The sequence below is a fragment of the Chenopodium quinoa genome, unplaced genomic scaffold (assembly GCF_001683475.1).
Source record: "Chenopodium quinoa cultivar QQ74 unplaced genomic scaffold, ASM168347v1, whole genome shotgun sequence".
NCBI classification, from domain to species: Eukaryota; Viridiplantae; Streptophyta; class Magnoliopsida; order Caryophyllales; family Amaranthaceae; genus Chenopodium; species Chenopodium quinoa.
In genome coordinates, this window is record NW_018744111.1 from 1,200,493 (window position 1) to 1,228,323 (window position 27,831).

General features: G+C 33.8%; 1 protein-coding gene across 1 annotated transcript; it reads left to right on the plus strand.

Annotated features, from left to right (window-relative positions):
* The first annotated feature begins 1,222 nt into the window (after positions 1 to 1,222).
* On the plus strand, positions 1,223 to 26,845 carry LOC110692421 (polyribonucleotide nucleotidyltransferase 2, mitochondrial-like). The gene is made up of 16 exons (XM_021869417.1): positions 1,223 to 1,644; positions 1,731 to 1,886; positions 2,362 to 2,532; positions 6,190 to 6,315; positions 6,395 to 6,556; positions 6,673 to 6,792; positions 7,334 to 7,471; positions 7,670 to 7,832; positions 12,200 to 12,325; positions 15,054 to 15,184; positions 17,228 to 17,447; positions 17,528 to 17,611; positions 17,887 to 17,966; positions 18,117 to 18,260; positions 22,638 to 23,225; positions 26,229 to 26,845. Exons 1-16 carry the CDS (start codon positions 1,351 to 1,353, stop codon positions 26,331 to 26,333), a joined length of 2,808 nt encoding a protein of 935 aa, XP_021725109.1. The 5' UTR covers positions 1,223 to 1,350; the 3' UTR covers positions 26,334 to 26,845.
* Positions 26,846 to 27,831: the final 986 nt, after the last annotated feature.

The following is a 27,831-nucleotide window of genomic DNA, read 5'->3' on the forward strand; positions in this document are numbered from 1 at the left end:
AATGCGGAAAAGTAAAATGTCTTTCTCTGGGTAATACCTTTTAATAAGGATTAATGAAGGTATTTATAACCTTGGGATGCGTGCCAATCCTAGGTTTTCGGTTAACCTAGGGCTGATTGGGCTTCCCTTGAAAGTTGGGCCTAGGTGGCCGGTTTTTCCATTAGGCATGGAGGATGCCACGTGTCGTGACATAATAGGTCCTTGGTGGACAAATAGGCGCGTGCCACGTGGCAGGCTCTGACAAGTCCAATTAGAGGACACTTGGCAGGACCTGATTGGCCCACATGGCGCATTCTGATTGGTGGGAGCAAAATCCCTTAATCACTTTGCCTCATATATATTCTACTTTTCTTGTTGTATTTTATATTTTCTTTTTATTTTACGAAGTATCCTTTGCCTCATATATATATATGATTTTTTTATTTGAAACAAATCAATCCATTAATAAAAAACTATCCGACATCTACAAATGAAATCTGAATTAACAAATACATAAAATTAAATCAAATTATGGTTTCTTTCATCAAATCTACGATCATTGAAAATATCTTGCACTGTAGTACATCTCTTGCACACATCGCTAGAATATACAACCTTTTCGGAGAGACGGTCTAACGATTTGTTTTAGCTATAAGGATAATTTTCATCTGATTCGCTTGAACGTATTTGAAAACTTGACAACCGTTGCGATCCCGAACAAATCTTTACCAACAAACTGACAATAGGGAAAAAGATGATTACCTTTTTGATAAACCCTAACACACAAACAAACCCAAACATAAACAAACAACTAAACTAACAAAAACTAACGACTCCACCGTAGGGAGACAGACGAATATCTACACTACTTGTGTAGATTTATTGAAACCTAAATTGCAAAACTAAAGAAAATTAAGGGAAAAGGGTCGAAAGTAGTCTAATTTTCAAAGAAATTAGACTATTCCGGTCTAAACGACTAAGATCTTGGAGAAACCCTAGAAGAGAGGAGGATTGAAAAGGAGAGGAGAGGTGAGAAATTTATTATTGCCTCATATATATTCTACTTTTGTTGTCATATTTTATATTTTCTTTTATTTTACGAAGTATGTATTTTCTTTTTTTAGGTTTTTTTCTTGATAATAGGGCTTTTGGTCTTTTCATGTGATAGGTTCGAACCATTAGCAATGATGTACTTTTTTTTTTTTTTTTTTTTTTTTTTTTTTCTTTTCTTTAATTTTTTTTTATTATTATTTTTTTATAAAAACTTAAAATAAATAATTAAAAAAAAAAACCCTTAAACCCTAAACCCTTCTCTGTCAAACCGTTATTCAGTGGAGTCACTTCCCTCCAAGCTGTAAAGCCACCATTTCCATGGCGACCAAAGTCTTGAATCCTCTCCTTACTTCTCTTCCATTGTTACTCACTCGACGAAGGTTCAAATTACGCACATTTTGCTGCGGAAATTCTCCTTTCAGACTTGGGACGAAGTGCCTTGAAATTTTCAAGGAGGAATTCGAGGTTGGAAATCGCTTAACGTCCTTCGAAACTGGTAAAATTGCTCGCTTTGCTAATGGCGCTGTTGTCATGGCTATCAATGAGACCAAAGTCCTCTCTACTGTTGCTTCTGCTAAAGGGGATTCTGCTCGTGATTTTCTACCTCTCACTGTAGGTGCCTGCCCCTTTTGTCTGATTATTATTGAATATCGAAGTACCTACAAATTGAAATTAATTGTTTATTTTGTTTGCTTAAGGTTGATTACCAGGAAAAACAGTATGCACAAGGCGTAATTCCGAACACATTTATGCGGAGGGAGGGTGCCCCAAAAGAGCGCGAACTTTTGTGTGGTCGTTTAATTGATAGACCTATTAGGCCATTGTTTCCTCCTGGTTTCTACCATGAGGTTCAGGTATGATTTATTTTCATTTATTAGGCTATTATTTGTATGTTAGGTGTAAATGTATGATGGCAATGCTATTGAAATTATATGTTATATGAAGCATCCTAATATGATTCCATATTTATATCAACCATGATAGTGTTTATGACCATCGATGAGGTATGCTAGGTGTAAATGTATGATGCCAATGCTAATGAAATTATATGTTATATGGAGCGTCATAATATGATTCCTTATGTATATCAACCATGATAGTGTTTATGAACATCTATGAGGTATGCCAGAGGTAATGTCTGACCAATAATTACATATAAACTCAAAAAAAAAAAAAAAAAAAAAAAAAAAAAAAAACCAAACAAATATTTGTCCCTTAATTGGTGCCTACCAAATGAGTTTTTAAAGTTATTTTTGCACCACCTTCTCGCCACCTCCTTGTATGACGAGCAATAATATTACCACTGCCCTTCAATTCTCTTCTCCGTAGGTAATGTCAAGTGTTCTCTCCTCTGATGGAGAACAAGACCCTGATGTGATGGCAGCTAACGCAACATCTGCTGCCCTTATATTATCAGATATACCTTGGGGTGGTCCTATTGGAATGGTTCGTATTGGGAGGATTAATGGTCAATTTATAATTAATCCTACCATGGATGAGGTAAGAAATTCAGATCTTTTTTATGTATCTTTTGTAAGTTTTGTTAGCATAGATCTAAAAGGATGTTAAGTATGTTTTGCACCATATATACACACACTAAGATTACGTTTGAAGATGATTCTGAAGCTTTCCTCTTGCTTTCCAATCCTTCCTTTATCTCTGTATATGGTGTATATTGATAATGTGTATTGACTTTTACTACTCTTTTACTTAAACAATGGAAAATAGTTTTTGTGAGTGACTTGTCATTAACCAATCAATACCGAATATAGTGGTTAGTTGTGAGTAACCGAACACCGCTTAAGTTAAATTGCTTCTTAGTGAGGGAACATGAGTGGGAATTCTTATAATGCTGGGGACATGCACCATAATGGGAAGAGTTAACATTTCTTGCTAGATAGTACGGAAAAGTTTATGAAAATAATAATGAGAAATTTGGGTATTAATCATTTACAATCTATTTTCCAATGCAATAAGTTAATAGGAATGGTCAATCATATAACAACAATTTTCAAATAAATTACTAGTATAAAGGCAAATCTGGAGAAAATTTTGAGGAGATTTAGGCTTCAAATTTGCTTGTAGTTTTTCTTTCTTATATTGGTAAGGTTTTGATTATGGACCCCATGGACATGCTGTGCGAGCATCAGTATCGTGCTCCATTTTTGTGGTTATTTTGTCCATTGCTTTGTTTGTCGCTATCATAGCCATTTGAGCTTCGCAGGGTAATAGCATGGCTATGATGCACTATAGTGAAATTATGCCAAGAACAAATTGATTATATTGATTGTGAAGATCACTATTTAAAGCCTAATACGCTGCTAAAGAGACTTGTATAGCCCAAAGAGAGCACCATCAAGAGGCTTTATGCATGCCTATTCCCAAGAGATAACATCTGACCATCAGCATTTTGTAACACAAACTCTGCCAAGGAAACTTAATTTTGAGAGGAGTGTGTTTAACATTTTTGTTTTATTGCTTCATTTTTTATTTCAACTTGTTCATTTAACATGGAGTTCTTGCCATTCCAAGCACACAAATGGCAAATTAATTGGGAGACAATCAAACATATAATCAGCTGCTAGCTACATGCTACTTGATAAAAGTGTGTCAAAACATAAACAGCTCCTCTTCAGTAGCTGCTGCCTTTAGCTAACTTGATCAACTATTTTATTTGATTAGGATGTTAAATCAACATGTTTTGGTACAAAGTTTAGCTAATGCTTAAAATTATTTTTTTCTTTACTAAACCTAGAAGTTGTTACGGCCTTGTTCGTTCACCTTATTTTCATTTATTGTATGAAAAATAAGTTCAGATAAGATCAAAGATAAAAAGTTCTAAAAGTTTTGGTAAGGGTTGATAAGGGCTAAATTTACAACTAAAATAACTAAGTTCTAATAAGGTCTAATAAGTTTTGATAAGTCCAGATACTATAAGATAAGTGTAAGTAAGTGAATTTAGGTGAGTTGAACACACTCTTTGTGTTTGTAGTTGAACAAATTAAACTAGAAATGATTTGGAATTCAATTTGGAGGGGAATGGATCATCAAGTTTTGGTAATTGTGTATGGCACACTAGTTGAATGTCCAATATGTTCGAATCGTCTTGGATGGATCGTAAATTGTTTTTTCTAATCTAGACCTTCACTTAATTTCAAGGGAAATGGGAGCCCATATTATCTAAATTAGGCCCTCTAACATCTACATGGAATGAAATACTTTAATTAACCTTCTATGCCATACTTCTAATTGGCATATTAGGATTATCTAATTAGCTGGTTTATGGTTTGGTTCTAAAATCCTTTAGCTTAGGCTTCAACAAATTTCACTCGAGTGTTTAGCCTAAGGGTTCAAGATTATGATTTGTAAGACTTCAGTCACCTAAATTTTATGATTTAAGAGGGTATTTTAGGTAGATATTTTAGCTTCACGTGCTAAACAATTTTACTTTGCTAAAATTAAGCTCCACATGCCTAATTTAAGTTTTATATTTCTGGTGTGTAAACACAATGAATAATAGGGAAAATGAAGGTTCCGAATTCGAAATATCGAAAAGCTTATAGGCTGAATAAACACATATTCACTGATTGTTAATCATTGTCCTACCTTTACGTTGGTTATTAAGTCACACTTATTATGAATCCTTATTGCCTAAGAAAGCTCAAAACAAAAAAAAGGTTGAAAACAAAGTTTACAAAATAATTCTGAAAAATATTAAGAAACTCAAACGTGCTTAAACACATGATATACCTACCCTAAAAAGGGTAGTAAAAAATATAAACCAACTCTGAAAATAATTGTGATCTAACTAGGACCTACTAGACAAACGGCTAGGTCAGCCCAACTTGCCACCTTCTTCTTGTTTAATCTCCAAGTAAAAGTGAACACGAAGGAAATATATGCAAGTATCACATAAGTTTGCCCTCAAATCTGATTACTTCTTGGAAAATGTTGACATGTTCTCTCCTTTTGTCATCTTAGAATGGAGTTGTTTAATTTGCTTATAGTATTAGAGCTTTGCTATGTCAAGGAGTATTTGCAATCACCTATGAGTGAACCATCATATGACACTGATATAGAATAGCTATATGTTGGTTTTGTATGTCATTTTGCACATGATTTTTGCTATGCCTATAGCTATCAAATTTGTGTAAGATTTCTATGCTGAAATAACTTGGGTTGTGGGTGAATGGTGTATATGTGTTGAATACAGATATTTATTTCTGGGAAGGAATACCTTTGCGTGCAATGGTAGAGATCATATATTCTATGGAGTTCATTTTTGAAGTCTTTAATATGATATATTGTTGTTTCTTGTTCTTTCCTATCTCGACTCACGTAATTAAAATGGACATCAGACCTTGGAATATGCTCAAAATAACAAATCCAAGACACTACTTTATATGAACAACTTGCAAGCTTACTTAATGTTGAAACCTAGGAATTTGTATATTAAATGGCTTGGCTCCCTGGAATATGTATTCTAATGGTTCACATGTCCAAAACTAATAATCGTGGGAGATTGACCTGCATCATAGATGTACGTATAGGTAAACCTTTATTGAAATTGTACCTCCTTTGATGGTTCTCTAGTAAATAATGAAGAAAGCATTTGAGTCTCTATGATGAAAAAATATTGTGGTGGCCTTGCTGTGAAATACTTCAATTATTTGAGTTGAAATTAATGTTGTAAAAGGCTTCATGTGCATCAAGGCACTTTGGGTCTTGAAGTGTTAGTCTAAGGTTAAGTCAAGTGCATGTGCCTTGTCAAGGTGACATGCATACAAATATTTCTATAAATATATGGTAATGCGATGCAAAATGTGTAACAGGGTAACACATTCCGTAGTTATCAAAGTCTTCTTCCTTTGTGAATTGTGATAGAATTCACCATTCTCACGATCCGCTGTCAATGCACTTGGACTGTGAAGCTTTGTCTCTCCATTTGCCTTCACCATTGGTTTTCTTTGTGCAATGTGCATATATTGGCATGTTTCATGTGCCTCATCAACCTCAATGGAACTTTTGCCTTGCACGAGAAACACTGTGCTTGGGCTCCTAAGAGAGTATATAATCGAGCTTTGTTCCTGGGTGCCTTGGTGCACTTACAATGTTTAGAATTATTAACTCTATTGCCTTGATGTCAATGTTCTGCAGCTGAGCTCGAGTGATCTTAACCTGGTGTATGCCTGCACAAAGGATAAAACCTTGATGATAGATGTGCAAGCTTGCGAAATTTCTGAAAAAGATTTAAAGGCAGGCCTGAGGCTTGCGCATCCTGAGGTCAGTTTCAAATTAGCATTCTTCTATATTGTATGGATAATCTAGAGAGTATTGGTGAACCTTGGCTTAAATTCTGCAGGCTGTAAAATATCTTGAGCCTCAAATCCGCTTGGCTTCTAAAGCTGGCAAACAAAAGAAGGAATACAGATTATCTATGATGCCAGAAACTACAATGGAAAAGATTAGGAAGTTGTCAGAATCACGTATTGAAGCTATTTTTTCTGATCCTACTTATAGCAAGGTAAACTAATTACTATTGTAAATGTTTTCTAGTGAATGTCAGATTCTTGATTTCATTCAGTGTTTTATAGAAGTAGAAAATTGATCCGTCTTCTTTTTCATAATTTTAATGCTTAGTTTGAAAGAGGAGAAGCTTTAGACCAAATCACCCAAGATGTAAAGAAATCCCTTGATGAAGAATGTGATGAAGAAAGCATACAAGGACTATCCAAGGCAGTAGATACTGTGAGGAAGCAGGTAGTTTGTTTGTCTTGTTATATTCTGCATAGTTTCCTGGCATTCTTTACTAAGTTAAATTCTTGTAAGACATACTGGTAAGTAGCCTTTTTTTTGGGGTTTTTGTTTTGGTTGTAAATCTAAGTCATGAAGTATTTTTCTTGGTGCAATTAGGCTTACAACCACTCTTTCTGCAATTTTCAAAGTCATGAATTTGGATTACTTTCTTTTTATTTTGCTCATAACTCAAGGTCAAGGATGAGCTTGAGACCAGTCTCAGCACCTTTTTCTCACATGATTTGTTGACTTTCTTCTGAATGGGGTCTAGAGAGAAATACTCCTTGAATCCTCTAATGTAGGCAACCCATTGTCAAATCTTCTTAATTACAATTGAAAGATGCTGACTCAACATTAGGAGTGCATTTACCATATCAGTAACTATATATTTTGCCAGCGCTAATCTTTTGTCTTTCCCTTTATCTTCTACCTTTTGTGCTCATGGATTTTTAATTCCATACATGTCTGAATGTTGGGAGTAATAGTTAGAATGATGTCTTGCCAGATTGTTCGAAGAAGGATTCTTAAAGAAGGTGCGAGAGTTGATGGACGGCGCCTTGACGAAGTGAGGCCAGTTTACTGTGAATCTGGTAACTTACCTGCTTTGCATGGATCTTCCCTTTTCTCACGTGGAGATACTCAGGTTAGTATATCTATCTATATATTTTCATTGGAAGCAGGACAAAAAATTTGAAATGGGATGCTTTGAAGTTTCATTCATGTCACTTGCCATGATACACTACAAGTATTAATTCGTACAATATCTTTAGAAACAGGACAAAAAGACTTATATGGGATGCTTTGAAGCTCTATTCATGTCACTTGCCTTGTTAAACTTCAGGTACTATGTACTGTGACTCTTGGAGCACCTGGTGATGCACAACGCTTGGAATCTGTAGTGGGCCCTTCAAGTAAACGGTTCATGCTTCATTACAGTTTTCCTCCATTTTCAATCAATGAAGTGGGGAAACGAGCTGGCCTTAATAGGCGAGAAGTTGGGCATGGTATGATAGTAATATCTACAGTCTGATTGTGCCTTGTTTGAATTGTCTTCTGACCCTTTGAACTCTAGAGAATGACATGTGACTATAGCGTTTTTGCTAGCCTAGGGCCAGTGGTTTACTATGGAAACAGGCAAGTGCACACTAGAAGCACATAACAAGATTGTAAAGCAGAGAAAAATTAGAAGACATTAAACCAGAGAGCATCCAATTAAGAAACCTGCAAGCAAGACAGTGTTAGAGAAAGTACAAGAATAATGAAGTGCATATCAGTCTGCACAATCCGAGATTTGAAGTCTAAATTAGAAAAAGGCATAGAAAAAAAAAATTAGAATTCACTTTAATTGAGTGTTATATGAAGGGATGAGCCAATATATGAAGAAAAATAAATCACTAGATGGCAAGCTCTTAATATGTTTTTATTTACTTAAATTTTTGTTTTTGCAAACCACATTATGTGTTGGGAGGGGGTTCTGGTCATTTGCCTTTTTACTAATCTGATAACTTCATATTATATTAATAATTTTGAAGCCCATTTATTAATATCTACATTTGAAAATAAAAACCTAGAAACAGTATTTTTACTATTACAACAAAGCAAAGGATAAATAATGTCTATGTTTTCAATTGGTACTTCCACTTGTAATGACACATAATTAAAGAAAAAGGAGAGAGGGAGAAGATTTATTGCATTGTGAATATATGAAGGCTAACGAAAGAGTAGGTTGGTGGAGTCAATTGATTGTTGGGTTGGATCTATTATAAATTGGGCAAACAACATAGATATGTGAACTTTTCTTTGTGTATATGTGGTAAACCAAGGTCAACTTTGAGTCCTTGGTATTTGATTTATAAAGAAATAGCTTATGTGTATATCAACATAATTTAAAGCTATCTGAAAATTCATAGGGTGATTGTGGATGACATTGTTTTAATGGACCATATGAGTCATTTTGTTTATGAAATTCTAAAAATTTCAAGAACCTTTGGATGATATAGAATTTGTCCATAAAAATAAAGTAACTAATAATCAAATCACACAACTTAAAGAAACTCCTTGGATCTTGAATCCCTCAAATCATTCTTAAATGGGAACACAATAAATAACTAGCTCATTCTTGAATAAAGAGTTACGTTTGTGTATTACACCTAAAACATGATTAAATGATTAATGCCATAAAGGAGAATTAACTCTTCATAAACTCTAATATAAAAATTTCAGTTGTTTCCTTATATAATATTATTCCTAACTCCTAAAAGTTATAAAGTTCTATCCAATAATAATGAACTAGTAATGCTTGCTTGTGTGAATGCCTTAATCCCATAAGAGGAGTCGGCTACATGATCCAACACGAGGACTTCCTAAAAGGTCACCCATCCTAGTACTACTCTCAATTATTGTGGCTCATGTCACGTGATGTGACATAATTTTACACTGGTTGTCACTAGCCTACCATAACCCTCCTCCTTTATCTTGGACTGGCTGTGGGTTTGGCGGAGTTAATAATCAACTAATAATAGAAAGTAAAATATAAATTGCTTTATTACTTTAAGTTAAATTCCAGACCTTCTCATATTTGCATCATTTAGAGTCTAGAGTATCAAGTATAGTAGATCTAGATAGTGATCCCTCTATTACTTTAAGTTAGATTTGTTTAGAATCTATAAGATTTTAATGCAATTAGAATCTAATACTCCCTTAATTGGGGAACACATATTCATATTGTTCGTCGTGATATGTTTCAAAATATCAACAATTTTTTTTAAGGGAATTTAATACACTTTTGAAGATATTTATGCTTAAATGTGTTTAGTGAAAACTATGTAATAAGTGAGACATGTTAAACATAATGAAATATAGGGAGTATGTGGAATATAATTATGATGGAGGTGCAGGATGAGCATCTAAAAGTGATGAATATTGACTTCTTGAATTAATATTAAAGAAGTAAGACTCATCAAAGAGTTTCAAGAAAAACTCAAAAACCTTGTTCCTAGTTTGAAAATATCAAAGTGACGAACAATAGAGAAATATATAAATCGGGTTGTTTTCCTTTCAATCCCAAAGGGATGGCTTCAATTGATCTAACCTATGGTGAATTCAGGGTGATGGTTATCAATATGGTGAAATGCTTCCATATCAACCCTAGAATGACTTTTACTAAGCTCCTTATACAAGTGCAAAGCTACGCAATGACAAATTACATGCAATGTGTACAAGTCTAAGCATATCCATACACCATGTGACACTCTTTCAACCCTCCCATTTTGTTTATCATTCCATGTAATCATACAACAACCAAAAAAAAAAAAAAAAAAAAAAAAGTAGATACATGATTGTACAATAGTTAAACTCTTAATCTCAAGGTTAAACATTATAACTTAAACATTAAGCTATATCTTTTTATATGTCAATTATTGCAAACAAAATACATATAACTTATAAGACAACATAATAAACAAATATTATATTAAAGTGGAATTGAATCATGGATTCTATGCATACTTATTATTATACTAGTTTTCATTATTAAAGGTTTATTTTTAGTGAATTACATAAATTATTATATCAGGTAAAAAACTTAGAAGAAATATATCCTGTTTGTACAAGTATTAGGTTAAAATGTTGATTATTTTATTTTTTGATTTATATTTTTTAATTCCTTCCACTTTTAAGTTTATAATAATAATATCTAGCCTTTTCCAAAATACAACGTTATTCCTTTCATCGTGGATTGGAGTGGGTTGGGGTGAGGGGTTTATAGTGGGTATGTATGTGAAATCAGTATTGAGGCAAATGCTTTACTAGAATGATCTTATGTCTTACATTCAAGGACAATAGGGAAAGTGGAACATCGTGCTTCATGTAAATAACCTCAGGAATGCTTAAACTACTTCATTGAAAGAATAATTTTATTATTATAGTGGCTTTTTTGGACCTCGTACTCTATAAGAGAAAAACGGAATAACGTGTGGAAATTTTTTCTTTTATTATTGTTTGTTATTTTAAAATATTAGTTCAATGCTAGGGTATTAAAGAGTTAAAGGTAAGCCTTATTCTAAAGGCTTTGCTACCTTCACCTAAAGTAGGTGATCTGATATGAATTTATTAATGTTTTGTTTGATCCTGTAATTAGTGTGTGGTGCGAGCGTTGCCCCGAATTCTTAATTTGAGTTGGGGGTTTTATTTTTTTGCATTTGAAAGATGGAGTTGAGATTGTTTCCAGGTCATTGAACAACCGTAAATTATTAAAGGTCTTTTTTAGAGTGTACCGTATAAAACATTCACTTTAAAAGTAATTGTTGAATCTTTTGAAGACATTGACTTTGTAACATAAGTTAGATGACAATTCTATCTTTTTTCTAGAACAAAATACATGTCATATTAAGGAAAAGGTGACACATGGCAATCACATGTTATCCCTTTGTGTTTTAATAATAATATAGATTCTCATCTGATTTGCTGTATGACTGAACTTTTACCATATATATACACAAATACATGTGGAAAACTAATATCAAATAAGGTTTTAGATTTTTCTTATTGTGTATTTTATTTAGATAATTAATATTTATAAGTTTTACTAATACACAATTACAGATATTTGATCACATGACAAGATCCTAATGTAAGGTGAAGAGACCAACTCCTAAGTCATTACTAATTGATGTCATGTGCTAGTTTTCTATGTAAACATTACAATGTGTAGTGATGTAGGTTGTTTTTGTTGTCCTATGCATTTTCATAAACATAAGAGATTTATGGTGGGTATCTAAGATGTGAAAGGTCAAACTTGGACATTTAAAAACCTTTAGATTGTGGCATCCAAATGTTTTAGTGAGATGTGAGGAGAGTAGAGAAATACTCTATAGCATAGGCAACTAGGCATAGCCATTTCACCCCCATATATGTATAACTTTGTCTTCTATTAACCAATTGCATAATCCAGAACATTAGATTTGCAAGCTGTGTGGTATCTGGATCGTATATAGCTTCCATGTGCCGTGCATAAATGCTGATTGGAGGCTTAGTTTATTTAATGAAAGGCAAAGTACGGTTGTTTTGTTCTGCAGACATATTTGATTCTGTAATTATTTCAGGAAGCTGTATTGAATGAGGTTAATATGGGTTCAAAATCTTGGCTTTTGCCTTTAATGTTTTATTTTATGTTTATGTCGTAAAATTGATGACATTGTGGGAGACATTGTTGTTTATGAGTAACTTATGATTTCCTTAATCTTCTGTTTATGTGTTAAAAATTTATTGAATCTATGGTACATTTATTTATTCTAAATGCTATGCTTTAAGGCCAATTCTTCCAATATCTCACACAATTGATGACTTTAAAATATAATTTGTTGTGATGTAGGAACACTTGCTGAGAAAGCTCTTCTTGCTGTATTGCCGCCAGAACATGATTTTCCTTATACAGTGCGTGTAAATTCAGAAGTCATGGCTTCTGATGGCTCCACCTCAATGGCAAGTGTTTGTGGAGGTATTTCTCATACATTATTTGCATCGGTTCCATTCTGTCTAACTTTTCATAATAATATTCCATCCGTTCCAGAATAATTGGCAGTCAAAATAAGACACTTGCCAATGCACCAGCTTGACCCTAAATATAAATTATTAAAGATTAATAAAAATTACAAAAATGTTGAGAAAATGAAACCTTATGTCATTATCTAATTTAACATGTACATGATAATTTTTTTATTTATTTTATTATTATAATACATTAATGAAAAACCATAGTCAAAGTTAATGTATGAATAGTGAAAAAAAGTCAAGTGTGTCAATATTATTATGGAATGGAGGGAGTGCCTATTTGGTCTCTAACTTTGTCTTTTATCTTGTATATCTAAGATAAATGCTTTATACTTCATCATTTGTTCTCTTTTTATTCTCGTACATGTTTGAAAGGATTTTTTTTATTTTTTTTTTATTTTTTTTTATGTCTCCACCCCATGGAAGGAGCTATAAGGTGGCTGGTGGATGTCTGGCACCCCCGAGCCCAACTAGTTGTCTTTTTTATATTTGATTTTCGGCTCCCATACCTCTAAGTCAATATTTTAGAGTGGTAAACACGCTCCAGCCTTGTACTTGTTTGCAATGAGTCCCAACCTCCTATGTTCAAACCTAAAGTCTTTGGTTGTTTAATATTTTTCCCTTTGTTCATACTTCATACCTTTTCAGTAATCAACAAGGTTTGATCACCAGTCTAAAATCAGACCAAAGACTATTGAAGGAATTTTTTTTCTCTATTTATAAAATATTTATATAGTAATATGGAAATTTTGTTATTAAAGAAAGCCACTCCCTCCGTCCCATAATTAAGTGCTTGTTTATCACACAGTACGAAAATTAAGGAAACGTGAGATTCCTTTATTTGTAATTAACGGTAAGTACATCTGCTAGTACTTTTTGCATTTTATGAGAGAGAAAGTGATGGCTTAAAATTTGAATGAATGGGAAATAGGTGAAATGGTACAAATATCCACTAGCATGTCAACATCCCTTTTTTAATTATGGCATTTTCTAGTACAAAAAGGTAGGACAAGTTTTAACAAGGGTAAAGTTGCCCAAACTTATATGATAGATATGGTAAGATTTCAAATGATTACGATTTTTTGGGACACCTAAAATGGAATATGAGCACTTTATTATGGGACAGATGAAATAATTATTTAATGCATTTTTGATAGCCTTATGTTAAATAACTTGTAATATTAAGTTCTTCCAAGGATATTGAAGAAAGTTAGTCAATTTAGAGGGTTATATACATAATTTCAAATAAAATACAATTGTGGTCTACCGCACTAGAGAACGAATTGGTTTATAAACGCCCCTAGTGATAACTTTCATTTGAATTACTTATTAATTGTGCTTTTTATATTTATCTTTTTTTTTTTTTTTTTTTTCATGTTGGTTTATAAACACCCCTAGTGATAACTTTCACTAATTATTCTCATATTTCACTCTATTAAAATTACATAACTTACCTTTACAAAAATTAAAAATTTGTCTTTTTTTTTGCGCCAAGCAAATTTAGGATAAACTATCTTTTAAAGAGAGAATTTATATTTTACACAAGTATAAATTTATTACTATAATCATCTAATTTGATATTATGTTGGTCAGTTTGGTAGGCAATGTTAAAAGTTGAATTAAAATACAAAAAAGTTTATAGTTATAAACAATGATGTTCTGTTGCAGTGGCGGATCCATTATGGGTTCAGTTGAACCCATACTGTATCCAAAAAAAAACTGATCGGTTTTGTATTCATACCAGTTTTGATAATGGGTTATATGAAAACAAAGCACTATGTTTCAGGCTACCTATTTCCCAAACAAACCATGTGGTCACGGGATTGAATATGCTGCCCCCCTCCTTTTTTTAACTGTTTTTTTTTTCCCTTTTTTGACTTACACTAGCCCAAAAGGACTCCTAATACGATTTCCCAAACAAACCAAAGCAGCAAACGTAGGCATTGACTACCTCACTTTTATTTGAAGTGATTTTTGTCGTTTATAATCAATTCAAGCAATTTTATTATTTCAGATTTCAGGGTTGAATTAGAATTATAATTTACAATGTTACGTGTTGTCAAGAGATTACGAGTTAGGGTTTAATGTAAAATTAGTGTTAATTAGTTTTGAATACGTGAAGAGTATTCTCCTCAATGACTTGTGTAAAGAAGTAAAGAACCAATTGTTAAGGATGATGATATAATAAATAGCTTTCTTTCTTTTCACATTTATTACTTTTCAATAAACTATTAACTCCATTATCTTTCTTTTACAATTTTTTAATATTCCAACTACCCCACTTACCTCTTATTTTATTTAAGTCAATTAAGTTGCCTAAAATTATGTGCCGCTCAAAGTGTAACACTTATTAAAACATGGAGGGACACTTATTAGGAAATTTTTTTTGATCCACCACTGTTCTGTTGTAACACTAAACTAATTATTTATGTGCAAGACGTTAATTAGTTTACAATTTTTCTATAGAAATATGCACCTCTTTCCCTCAAAATCTTGGATTTGCCAATGATGCCATCCACCCCCCCCCCCCACCCCCAACCCCTCTATTTCTGAATGATATAAGGATAACTTTTCTATGTAAGTGCTCTATGAATTTTCATGGGTTATTATTGATGCATTTGTAGTTCTACTTAGATTCCGTTTTCCTCCCTTCGCTTACTCCGTTTTTCTGGTAGGTAGTATGGCTCTGATGGATGCTGGAATTCCTGTGAGAGAACATGTAGCAGGTGTATCTGTAGGCCTTGTTAGTGAGGTTGACCCAATTACTGGCAAGATGACGGATTATCGCATTCTGACTGACATTTTGGTGAGGCACTTACTGATCATCATTCTTCTAATAATGCCTGATATTTGTGGGACTTATAAAGTTAATTGAGCTAAAGATTGTGGAAGAAGCCCTAATTCATAATTTCTATACTTGTAAATATGATCCTATAAATAAAGCTCGGGGGGGGGGGGGGTGGGTGGGTTATCATTACGCATATCATCTTTGGAAGGTCCTAGACAAACACGCAGAGCGTTATTAATAACCTAATCCAAATTAAGCCAAACACTCTTATCTTTAATTTTGATTTTCTCATTTCATTCTTCCCAACTTATATTGGAAACCTACATATGTGATTTAGGTGGAAGGAGAATGTTTTCCTCGAGATTCCAAATTCTGAAGATATGCAGTAACTTAGAGTGCTAGAAAACTCTAGTCATTCTAGCAATATGAAACAACTCCTAATTTGTCGCCAACATAATATGTTGCCCACACAAAGGCTAATGAACATTTTTTTATAGCTTAGATTTCCAAATGTAGGCAACTAAAAGACTAAATGATGCACATAAGGATTTTTGTAAGTGAGCATAGATATACTCCCTTTGGCCCTTAACATTCACCCTAATTTCCTTTTTAGTCTATCCCTTTTAAATTGCCCCATAATATTTTTGGTTAGGGGACCACACTTTTATCCTCACAACCACTATCCTTGGTTCCAAAACTTTTCTCTTCCATAAATTTCTTCCAACCAAGGTTAAGGGACCACACTTTTATCCTCACAACCACTATCTTTGGTCCCAAAACTTTTCTCTTCCAACCAAAAATAAAAAAGAAAGTGACCTTAATTCTATGGAGCAAAAGGGGAAGAAGGGAGTATAGTCAAAATGGTAGAAGAGAGTCCCTTGATTATATCCTTTTCCTTATGAATTTTAAGGAAGCACCCAACTTGAACTGAAAAACAAATTATTTTCACTTTAAATTTCTCTCACGTGTATTTCTTCTGCAGTGGAATTCTAAGAAACAATATCAACCTTTGGATTTTTGTCGATGACTACACAGAATAATCACTTTTGGTTCATGTAGCCGACCCCACTTATGAGCTTTAGGCTTTGATTGATTGATTGAATATCAACCTTTGTGGGAAATCGCTATGGGAATGAATTAGAAAATTGATGCTCTTGTGTCTCGGTCTCATTCTAAGCTCTCATTTTAGCCACTAATTTTAGTTATGCCTTCACTCTACTATTGATTGAATCATTACTATAATAAACATGGGCTGCTGTTATACGTGAACTATAGTAGGAAATTTGGTGCACACCAGTGCATCACTCTACTTTTAACCATTAAATGTTGTTCATGAACATTTTAAGATGTGGTCATGTCACTATGAGCTCTAGTATTTTGAGCCTTCAATAGAATTTTGATTGAGTACTCATATGCAAATAATGGAGCATCATGTAAGATTTTAATTTAAAGTGTTATGGGAAAGAAGTAAAAATTGATGCTCATGTGCCTTGGTCTCATTCTAAGCAATTTTAGCCACTAATCTTAATTTTGCCTTCACTTTACTATTGATTGTATCATTACTGTAATAAACTTGGGCTGCTGTTATAGGTGAACTATAGTAGGAAATTTTGTGCTCACAAATGCATCACTCTACTTTTTGTCATTCAATGTTGCTCATGAACTTTTTAAAGATGTGGTCATGTCACAATGAGCTCTAGTCTTTTGAGCCTATAATTGTGGTTTGATTGAGTCCTTACATGCAGAATTGGACGCTTCTTATAACGAAGATAAGTGTAGAAACTTCTGTTGTTTCATTTGATTTCATGAATAAATGTTTAGATTTGAATTAGCATCAGCGAGATAGATAGTTCTTTTTTATCATCTATTGTCTGCTATTTAACTACTATTACTGTGGGAGCTGCCAGATATATGTTTTATAGCTCATTAGCTACTTCGACGCAACTTTTTTTCTAAGGCTCCCTTTGCCCATCCGAGCTAAATCACATACTCTTCAGTTTTTTATTTTTGTGATTGGCCAGACTATCAGAGCGTAATGCTTTCATTGATCAAATTTTTCAGGGGCTGGAAGATCATCTCGGAGATATGGACTTCAAGATATCCGGGACACGTAATGGAATAACAGCAATTCAGTTAGACATAAAACCAGCTGGAATTCCGTTGGATATAATTTGTGAAAGCTTGGATCCTGCTTTTAGAGGCCGTCTCCAGATTCTTGATCATATGGAGCGTGCAATTAATGCACCTCGTACTAAAGATGATAGAAACTCCCCTCGATTAGGTAATTATTGATGACATCCGCACTTCTCTGTCACCGTTGTGATGCACCTTTACTAATTCTAGTTACTTTCCTTGCTGCAGCTACCTTGAAGTACCACAATGACTCTATTCGCCGATTGGTTGGACCTTTAGGTGCCCTAAAAAAAAGGATTGAAGAAGAAACAGGTTCATTTAAAATCTAATACGGTTTATTTTGTTCGACCTAGTTTTCCAAAATTTAATTGTGGATCCGCAAATTTCAGTATGAGCATTATTGATCCAAATAAGTAAGAACAGGATTTGTGTAAAGAATAAAAAAAAAAAAAAAAAAAGTTCTGTAGGTTATCTAAATTAAAACTTCAAATATAAGGTTATTGAGATTGGAAAATTAATAACACATTCTACTGCCTGTAATTCTCTTTAACAAGTGCTAATAGTTGCTACATCAATTTTCTTGTCAGGTGCACGTATTTCCGTTGGTGATGGAACACTTACTATAATTGCTAAAAATCAATCTATAATGGAAAAAGCACAGGAGAAGGTGCCCCATCTAGGCTCCTCTGTTTATAATTATAATTATTTTTAAACCCTAATTGTTCAGTCCGTTGAGTTGCTTGTAGTTCCATTCAACACCAATACAAATATTCTTATGATTCCTTGAGTTATAGGAATACTAATTCTCTATTTTCAGATTGAATTTATCATAGGTCGTGATATTGAAGTTGGAAAGGTCTATAAAGGTATTGTAACATCAATCAAAGAGTATGGTGCTTTTGTGGAGTTTAATGGAGGTCAGCAAGGTCTTCTGCATAAGTCTGAGCTGTCTCATGAACCTGTAAGTGAGATTCTTGTGATATCCTGATAACCTGATTTCAAACTTACAACTTATATCCCATTTAATCCCACAACCCAAAAAAAGAAGTAAAAAGGATGGAAAAAAAGGCTATGAGAGCATGAACTTATTCCTCTTGAACTTCAAAGGAATATTGAAATGGTTGTCACTTTTTCAACGTTAAAAATTTATTTCTTGTTCCATAGAAGTTTTTTTGATTTTCTATTGTAGTCATGACTTGTATCTTGGTAATTTATTTGAATTTTTTTTTTCTCAAATTGCTTTAGGTAATAAAGCAAATAGCTTATAATGGTTTATTAGGGAAAAAATTATATGTGTGTGTCTGTATGTGTGTTGTACTTGTCAGAGTATGTTTTGGTGGTTCTTGAGTGTTTTTCTTTCCCCTCTTTTTTAGAGACAAATTAACAAAAGACAAAGAATCCAAAACAAATAGCATAGGGACTGCAACTGCCGATTGGTTATTGCTAGTTTCCAAAAACGCTATGCCTTTTCCACCTACAAAGTTTGTATTAAAGGCTAAGATCTCTCTTAAGGTGGAAGTTTTTTTTTAACACACTAACTTTGTGTAGGATCAATACTAATGATATGCTCCAAAAAGTAGGTCACAACTTGCTTTGCTAAGTTAACAGTGAGTCTTGCTCACATGTTTTCCTTCAAAGTATTTTTGTTTAGAGGGATAAGAGAAGAGAGATAGGGATAAGAAGGAAAGGATCCGAGAATTCTTTTGTTTGTTTAGTGAAATAAGGATAAGGATAAGAAAGCTACTTATTCCTCTAAATAGTATTAAAAGGGGGGGGGGGGGTTTATAAGGGATGGGTATAAAAATGAGTTAGTTAAAGACTTTTTACCCGTAATAAATAGGGAAAGAGGAGGAGAGAGGAGAAGGGTAAGTGTAGTTATGAAGTTCTGTAACTTATCCCAATCTAATTCCTGCCAATAAAGGGAAATCATCATTTTTATCCTACCATATCCTCCTTATCCCTGTCCCTATCATTGTAGGTGGTTTTATTTCTTCAGAGAACATATGATGCATAAAGTGGCCTTGGCTTTGGGCCCAAATTTAGCAGATTGGCTAATGATTTAGCTTGTGGGGTTTGGTAAGGAAAGAAATTATGTTGCTTTGGAGGAAAATGCTGTTGAGCATTTGATTGGAAAGAAATGGCATTATCTTAATGGTCTTGTGGTAATTCAAGGAATTATATATTTATTTTAGACCATCTACCATTCATAAAATTAACATAGTACTCAAACTCTTTTTTGCCCCATTTATGATTAACATTTCAAAACAACCCTTTCCTCTTCTTTTTTTTCTTCTCCTCTTTTTTCCTTTATTTATTTATTTATTAGTTTTGTTGTGTGTTTTCTCCTAAATCAACCTTCTTGTATAACTGATCGGTTATCCTACCGTGGCTACCCCACTCCGCTTTCCAACAAAAACCATTGCAGTAAAGAAATTACTCACAGCACTATTGGGATTACTAAAATTTGATATTGACAGGATTTGATTGAAACTTTAGCAGGATTTTAGTTTAATGTTTTTATTTAGCGGCGCGGTTAAATCATTGTTCAAATTCTTATTGAGTTATAAGAATCAAAAGTGTTATAAGAAGCAGCATTATTCTTGTTTCAAGTTGGGCCACTAAACTTTCTTTGCTAGCCCAACCGAAGCTTATCTTTCACCTTGCATGCCAAATCCTGGTTGGGTCTTAGCAGCCTTACCTCCACGTAGGGATGGCAATGGGTCAGATCTGGACCGGATCCGATTGGATCCAGATCCGTTTTTGCACCCTGGTACCATATCTGATCTGGATCCGTCGGGTATGGAGAAGGAGGATCCATATCCATATCCATATCCGTTGGATCTTACAGGTCCAAAACGGATCCTGCACATTGTAACTATTTTTTAATAAAAAAAAGTTTTCAACTAAAATAATGTATACGTTTAACTTTCAAACATCCCTCAGATGCTTTATCAAGTTCAATATTTGAATTAAAATTGTACAACTACTCCAATTAAGTGAAGAAGTGAACCGTGAGCTGCTGAGCACCAAACAAATGCATCCACTCATAAATTAGTAAGCATTAAGATGATGCATTGTGACATTTTGATAAAATAAAGTAAACTTGGATTATATACTAACAAGCTAGTAAACACTAATATGACAGAAATAAATTAAATAAAACCAAACATAATGCAACTGCAATAAGTATACTAAAGGTCAGAAAATCGTGCACTGTGATTTTGCGACTTGCGGTCGATCGTCGGAGCTCGGAGAGGATGGGCTAGACTCACAGTCGCCGGAGAGGCTGGAGGGTGGAGCCGCAAGAGTTGTGGTCGGCAGTAGAGAGAGAGAGGGAGAGAGGAGAGAGAGAGTGTGATTTTAGGGTTTCTGTTTGGGGGTTTGGTAGAATAGTGTAATTTTGTAATATGTGGGCTGGGCTTTAGTTTGGAAATATTTTTTTTTTAAAAAAAAAAAACGGGTAAACGGATCTGGATACAGGTATTTAGGCTAGATCCGTATCCAGATCTGTTTTTTTAGTACGGGATCCTTTTCTGACCCGGATCCGTTGGGTCCAAAATTTAAGGATCCATATCCGTGAAAAACAGATATGGATCCACGGATCCGGGTCAGATACGGATCCATTGCCATCCCTCCCTCCACCTTAATGTCATTGCACAATCCATAAACAAATAGTCATATGGAAATGGCTTCTTAAATGCTTTCCAATGATCCTTACAGCTTGATTAACCGCCGCTGGTAATTTGCCACTGCTCTGAGTTGTGTAAGCTACCACTGCTCATGCAAGGTCAGAACTTACGCAGAAGCATCCTCATTAGCTCTTCCCATTGTGTTATTGGGTGGCAATGATGCTCCCACTGGAAGTCGGTGGAAATTGAAATACTAGTCTGCTCTAAGAATCTGTCCATTGGAATTATCTCCATGGAGTTGCTAAAGTCTCCAATCAAAAATCCATTCCGAGCATTACTCTAGTGACATAACGGTGCTCCTCATTGGGCTCTATGAATGCGGTTACTTTTTCCTTTCTGTCATCATCACTATTGGGATGGAATTCGTCTCCTCTTAGAATTTTGATTTTTGATCCACCATCTCTTGCTGCTAAGTCAACCAAAATCCATTAGTGGGTTACTGTAAATTTATCCTATGAAGCCATGCTTGAAAATTTTTGTTCTTATCCGCATAGTAGCCATCTAATTGGATTGATATCAAAGGAAACTACTTCCCTAGAAATTAGCTTCTGATAATCTGAAGCAAACTTATGAAGGTAAGAGTCTCACATTTTCCAGTATAAAATATGCTGCTCTAGAATACTGGTCTCATGCTTCTGCCAACACTAACCTACTGACCTTTCTGTATATTCGTCGGCAATTTTTGTGAGCAAATTCACTTAATGACGTAATCCAACTTTTGTCTTTGTTAGAATCACCTTCCTTAATAACGATGAACCTTCTTTCAAATATAAGAAACCTTTTCCTCTTCCTGACATGTTCCAGCTCATTTTTTTTCCTCAGAATTTTGCCCTTAATTAGTATTTCTGTGGCCTTATGCATGTTATGGACGGCATCCAAAAAAGAATCTAAGGTCCAAGTAGTTTACGCTCTTTTTACAGAGCTTTAATATTCTCATGGTCAAATTTTTGAACAGAACATTAACATCTTGCTTTGCAATATTTCTGAAGTTTACATAATAGTGGCACACAAATTGAAAGAAATAGCAAACTAAGTCATAAAATTGCCTTTTGTCTATTTTATTTTTTATGTGTTTCATTTGTTCCTATCTATTAAAGTTAAACACCCAATGACAAGTCAAGAGATATCAATTCAGCAAATCTTCCATCAGCAGCATGTGAATAATTAGTAATCCCCTGCTTTAGCACATAATTTCTTTCAACCATTGGACAAGTACAAGCATTTTACAGGACCCTCTAGGCTTCTAAATTGAAATTTGCTTAATTTCAGCAACATGAAGGTGGATTCTATGTAGTAATCATAGGAGAATTGGGAAATAAGAACATCAAAACTAAATGCATCCATCTCAAATCTAAAGCAATAGATTTATACCATGCCTTTGCACTATAAGTCTTATATATCTGAGATCATTGACAACCCTTGATACTGTGCTGATCAGTTTGGCGGTGGTTTTATTCTCTTCTAGAAGAATGATTTTGTGTTTATGCAAAATACTTGAGCATTTATCAGGTCTCGTTTGTTTTGAGCTGTCAAATCAAGTGACCTTGACCAAATTTTGTTTTTAGTTTAGTTTTTGGAGTCTACAGTTCAAGCAGGTCAACTGAATCAGCTAAATGTTTTTAACTTCCCGTGTCTGTTTTTCCCATCAGGTCTCTCGAGTTTCAGATGTAGTGTCTATTGGTCAGCAGCTTTCTTTGATGTGTATAGAGCAGGATGTTCGTGGTAATATTAAACTATCCCTTAAAGCGAATAAGAGCTCTTCTGCTGATAAAGGATTTACTGGAACAAAAAAAGGTGCATCTCAAGTATGGGCATCAATTGGAGATAAAACTTATGGTCAAGAGAAGAATAGTGGTAAAAAGGACCCAGTTGTAACTAAATATGCAGCTGCTGAAGTCGCAACCTCTGCTGTTTCAGATAGTTCCTTTTTTATTCGAAGTGCTGCAGAGTGTGATGAAGAGGAAGAAAAGTTAGCTGCTTTAAGTCAAAATAGGACTCTCAGCACTTTTGCTTCCTCTGATCAACTAACTCTAGATCAAAGTGTTGATGACTCTGGTGGAGAAAAATCTGCTAGTCTGAATCAAGTGTCTAAAGATAAGAAGTCGGAAGTGGGATCTGGTATTTGTGCGAAAGACCTGAAACTTGGCACAGTAGTCACAGCTAAAGTATATCAAATTCGTACACGGGGGTTAGTCCTCGATTTGGGAGGCGGACTTAAAGGAATGTATCGTTACGAGGTATGTTTCCTTTTTACATTTCATCCTTTCCTGAATTACTCTGTTATAGGAGTTTTGTATTCTCAGGCCTCCATGTCAACTTGAAAAATCTTATGTGTTATGAGATCTTTTACGAAGTATAACTTATCTCTAATATGATTTAAATTATTGATCTATCATCCAAGAATTTTAAGCAAGCTATTCATTAAGAAACTGTATGCATGGATGCTCAAAGTTGCTTGACCTATATTAGTGGCTTTTGCGGACTCTGTACACCTGTTGTGATCTGTGTGCTACATTTTGTTGTCATTCTTGTTAACTTTTTAGAATCTGTAGTCACCATTACATTTAATATGCTCCCTTCCCCTCCCTCTCTCGAATTCCCCTTTAAGGTAGGAGATCAATGAGGACACTGCCCTTCTTCAGATTCTAAATATCTTTGCTGTATTCTGTCACTGACTGGAATATTGAGGAAGCTGTTAAAATGGTTTCCATCTCATGTTAATGTGTAATTATGTTTCTTATTGCCGTTCCTGCCATTTCAGTCTAGAAGGTAATGGTCCCTCTACACCAAGATAAATGCTTCACTTAGATGGCCATTATTTAAAATAAAAGAAATGGCTACAGTGTTTTTGCAGCAGAGGCTTGTCACAGTAACTTAGATACTACTGAGTTTTTTGTTTTCTTTCACGGTCTCATCTCTTGGAACATATGAAATAAATTTCTTTCAGGTGTATGGAAAGAATCTTGCCTCATATTAGACTTGGGGTCACACTAGATGTGTAGAAGGAAGGAAAGTACTTTGGGTTGCATACTGCTTTCTGTAATTTGTTTGATTAATTGAAGCAAAATTCTAGAACATTTCTAATATCACCCCAATCTTAAATAATCTCTATTCCAACTTATATATGAACTCTTGATTCTTCATTTTGCACAACAAAATGTAAAATTTGCATAAATTATTTGAGGTCAACTGGTGTTAACCCTTAGAAACATACTCACTTCCTCACTGGCCATCATTAATGACCCAGTTTGAGTAACTTAAATGAGGTACTAATTCGGTATCATAATGCTGTCTTGTAAATAGTACCATTAGATGTAATAATGGTATTATAATACCTTTCGATGGTACAGTTTGATAAGGGAGAAATCCTTATCGAGCTCTGATCGTACAGAGCTTGAGTAATTTCCAGAAATGAAGAACAGAAAAGAAGAAGAAGAAATTGTAACAGAATAGAGAGAGAAAGAGAGGGAAGAGAGAAGAGAGAGAAAGAGGAAATTCAGTGTATTTTTCTTAATGAGAATATTACACTGACTAAGCTGTATTTAGCTCTCCTAACAACCCAAAAGACATAAAAGAATTATGGCATCTTACAGGTAAGCACAAATGACAAAAGCAAAAATAACAACTTGTTCAATAATAGATTTTCCCGCCAAAATCAACTAAATTATACTTCCTTCTTATTTCACCTGTATCACAGTTATACATGATATTTTTATAGTTGACAAAGTTGTAAATGGGTACATCTTATGCTAGTGTATGTGTAATATGCAACCAAGTAAATCTGTAATACCATTAAAAGGTGTAATGATATAATGCAACCTTTTTAGGGTAAATATAAATTTGTAAGTAATCTATCATATTCTATACACCAATGTGAAATCTAGGGGTGAGCAAAATATCAGGGTACCCTGAATTTGAACCGGAACCTATTAGGAACCGCACGTTCCGGAAGTGGAACCTGTATGAGAGGTTTCGGTTTCGGTTAATAAAATGGAGAACCTGTTGCAACAGGTTCTGGTTCATGTTCTTGATATTTTGGAAACGGAACCAGTAAGATACCCTGTAACTGATAAAAGTATCATTTAAGCCCAAATCATACATCAATTCAAGCCTAATTTTTTATAAATAAAAATAAACATAATAGTTATAAATATATTTAATAAATTTCTAAACAACTTTTTTGATTTGTTGTATTTACAAGATGTAAGATTTGTAAATTTATGACCCTCCAAATTTTTTTTGAAATAATTTTGCAAAAAAAGTACAAAATATATTAAAAGACAGGGTACCTTGAATTGGAACCGGAACCTGCAAGTTTCGGTTTCGGTTCCCATTTTTCAGGAACCTACAGTTTTCGGTTCCGGTTCTCATTTTGAGGAACCTGTTGCAACAAGTTTCGGTTCCGGTTCCAGTTCCAGGAAATTTAATAGGTACCTTGTTATGCTCACCCCTAGTGAAATCTGATAAATTATATTACACAAAAGATGCCATTGAATTTTAATGCTTCAAATAAAATGACTATTATACCCCGGTATGTAAGAGGTTCCGGTATGGGATTAAGGCTTTGATTGATACCTCGGTATGTCTTTACAAAAACATACCGAGTATGTACCCAGACTGCCTCAACATTAGTTCCAGTTGAAAGGAGCATGATCTTTTTGTTGCTGTGACATTAAATTTGTTCTGTGATCTTATTACCATTCTGATGTCCTTCCAGCTATCGCACTGTTTTGGAATTGAAAAAAAAAAAAAAAAAAAACTTTTCTTGCATCTACAAATGCTACCAAAATTGATCACCTTTTTTCCCCTTTGTTTAATGGGGTAAGAAAAGTGGTTAGTTGCTTTAATTGTTTATTACAGAGAAGCTGACTAGTGTGCAAATTGCCTTTCTCCAGAAGCCAAGTGCAATGCAATGGTCTTGTTGTAATATTTAATTGTTACTTTACTAGTGAAGTGAGTCAACTTACTTCCTGTTTTTATTTAGATGCATCATTTTTGTAATTGTGGACTATTAGGCATTTTTCGGAGTGGAGAGAGTTAGAGAGAAAAAATAAAGAGGGTCCATGTGGTAGGATAGAGATAGAGATAATTTATGAACTAAAAGGGAAAGTGATGCATCTAAATTGAAATTTTTATATTTAGAAAGTGATGAATCTAATGAATATAGAGGAAGTATATTCCTTTGAGATTGGAGTTCTGCATAAAACTTATTCTTCTAACAATTTCATATTTGTCTGCAGGCAAATGACAAGAGGGACTTTAAGGTAGGTGATGAATTGAGAGTGCAGTGCTGTAGTTTTACAGGCAAAGGGGTTCCAGTTATGTCACAGGTGAAAGATGAGTAGTACAACTTATTACCCTTTATGATATATATTTTGATGACAACAAGCTCCTCGGAACTTATACGTATAGATGGCAGCATCAGGGAAATTGATATGCTGATGTTCATGATACTCTTGCGAAGCTTGCATCGATGAATTAATTCTATGCCTCCTTCATAGAATTAATTGCTTCTTAATGGTGACATGAGGGAGGCTCTCATGCTGCCAATAGATGAATCTTCGGCAGGACACATTCGAAGGGATGTGATGGTCTCAATTCTGTAAAAGATTTAATTGTTAGATATATTTTATGTGATTTCTTGTTAATTTAGGTTTACTTAATTTTAATGTAACTGATTGAATGGCAAAATAATTACTAAGCTGAAAACTTTGACCATTCAATGTAAATTGTTTACGATAATTTAAGGGTTTTGCTTATCCTTTTGGCTACTTTATTTTGATGTAGTTTCAAATCTGAATGATGTATAAATTGGTTGAAATCCAAAGTCCTAATAGTAAATCTATCTTCAAGAGGATGTTCACAAGCTGGGTTCTTCTCCTAACGTTGATAAAGTTAAGTCTTTTTCTAATGAGCCCATAAACTCATTAGAACTCCTTGCCAGATTGTCCAACCTTTTTGCCAAAATTCTTGGGATAAATTGGATGATCTTGTCACATACCTTATTAGAGATTGTTTTACCAATAATAATGTTCCGAGCGGTTTCTCATAAAAAAAAAAAAAAAAAGTAATGTTCTGAGCAATGTAAATGACCTATCATATCATATCACTAATAAATAAAGTCAGTCTCGTAGCCAGGTCACGAGACAACGACACTTGACATTCTAGTTTTTCGACAAGTGTTGCGCCACGTAGGTGACAAATAGGTATTATTGTGACATATATGATGCTAAATAAGGGATTTTTAGATAGAATTTCTAATATAAAAATATTGTATAGAGTTTTATTATCACTATATTTCTAATATTTCATATATACAAAATTAATCATAACTTTTAATAAATATCCTATAACTCGATTTTATTTCCATTATAAAATTTGTTGTAATTTTTTTTTAAATAAGATCCAATAATAATATATTTAATATAGTTAAAAATAATAATAGAGAATCAGTTAAAATAAGTTTTAATCAATAAAAATGATTTTGGTTTGGTACAAATACTTTCAGTTTAGTAAAAATAATTTCAAGTCCATAATAACATAGGTATCTATTTACAAACAAAACTACGAAAAGTATACATACTATTCTATAAATAAGCTATAGGAAATTGTATGTCTTAATATCATGCATTATCAAAATGGATTACATGACTATATTAATGAACATTCAAGCCAAAAAGTTTATCTTATCAACAATCCGGGCATCGCTCGAGCATAAAACTAATATCTGTTTAATTCCAAAGTGTGAACACCCTTTGAATTTTATTTTATTTATTTATTAATTTTTTATTTTTTTTTTATATATTACTTACTAATAAGGTTAAAGCCTTACATGGATCCCTT

Excerpts from the sequence above, each read along its gene's own strand:
- LOC110692421 (XM_021869417.1), top strand. The coding sequence starts at position 1,351 with ATGGCGACCAAAGTCTTGAATCCTCTCCTTACTTCTCTTCCATTGTTA. Across the intron at positions 15,185-17,227 it reads GCATTCTGACTGACATTTTG|GGGCTGGAAGATCATCTCGG; the intron begins GTGAGGCACTTA and ends CAAATTTTTCAG. Across the intron at positions 17,612-17,886 it reads AAGGATTGAAGAAGAAACAG|GTGCACGTATTTCCGTTGGT; the intron begins GTTCATTTAAAA and ends TTTTCTTGTCAG.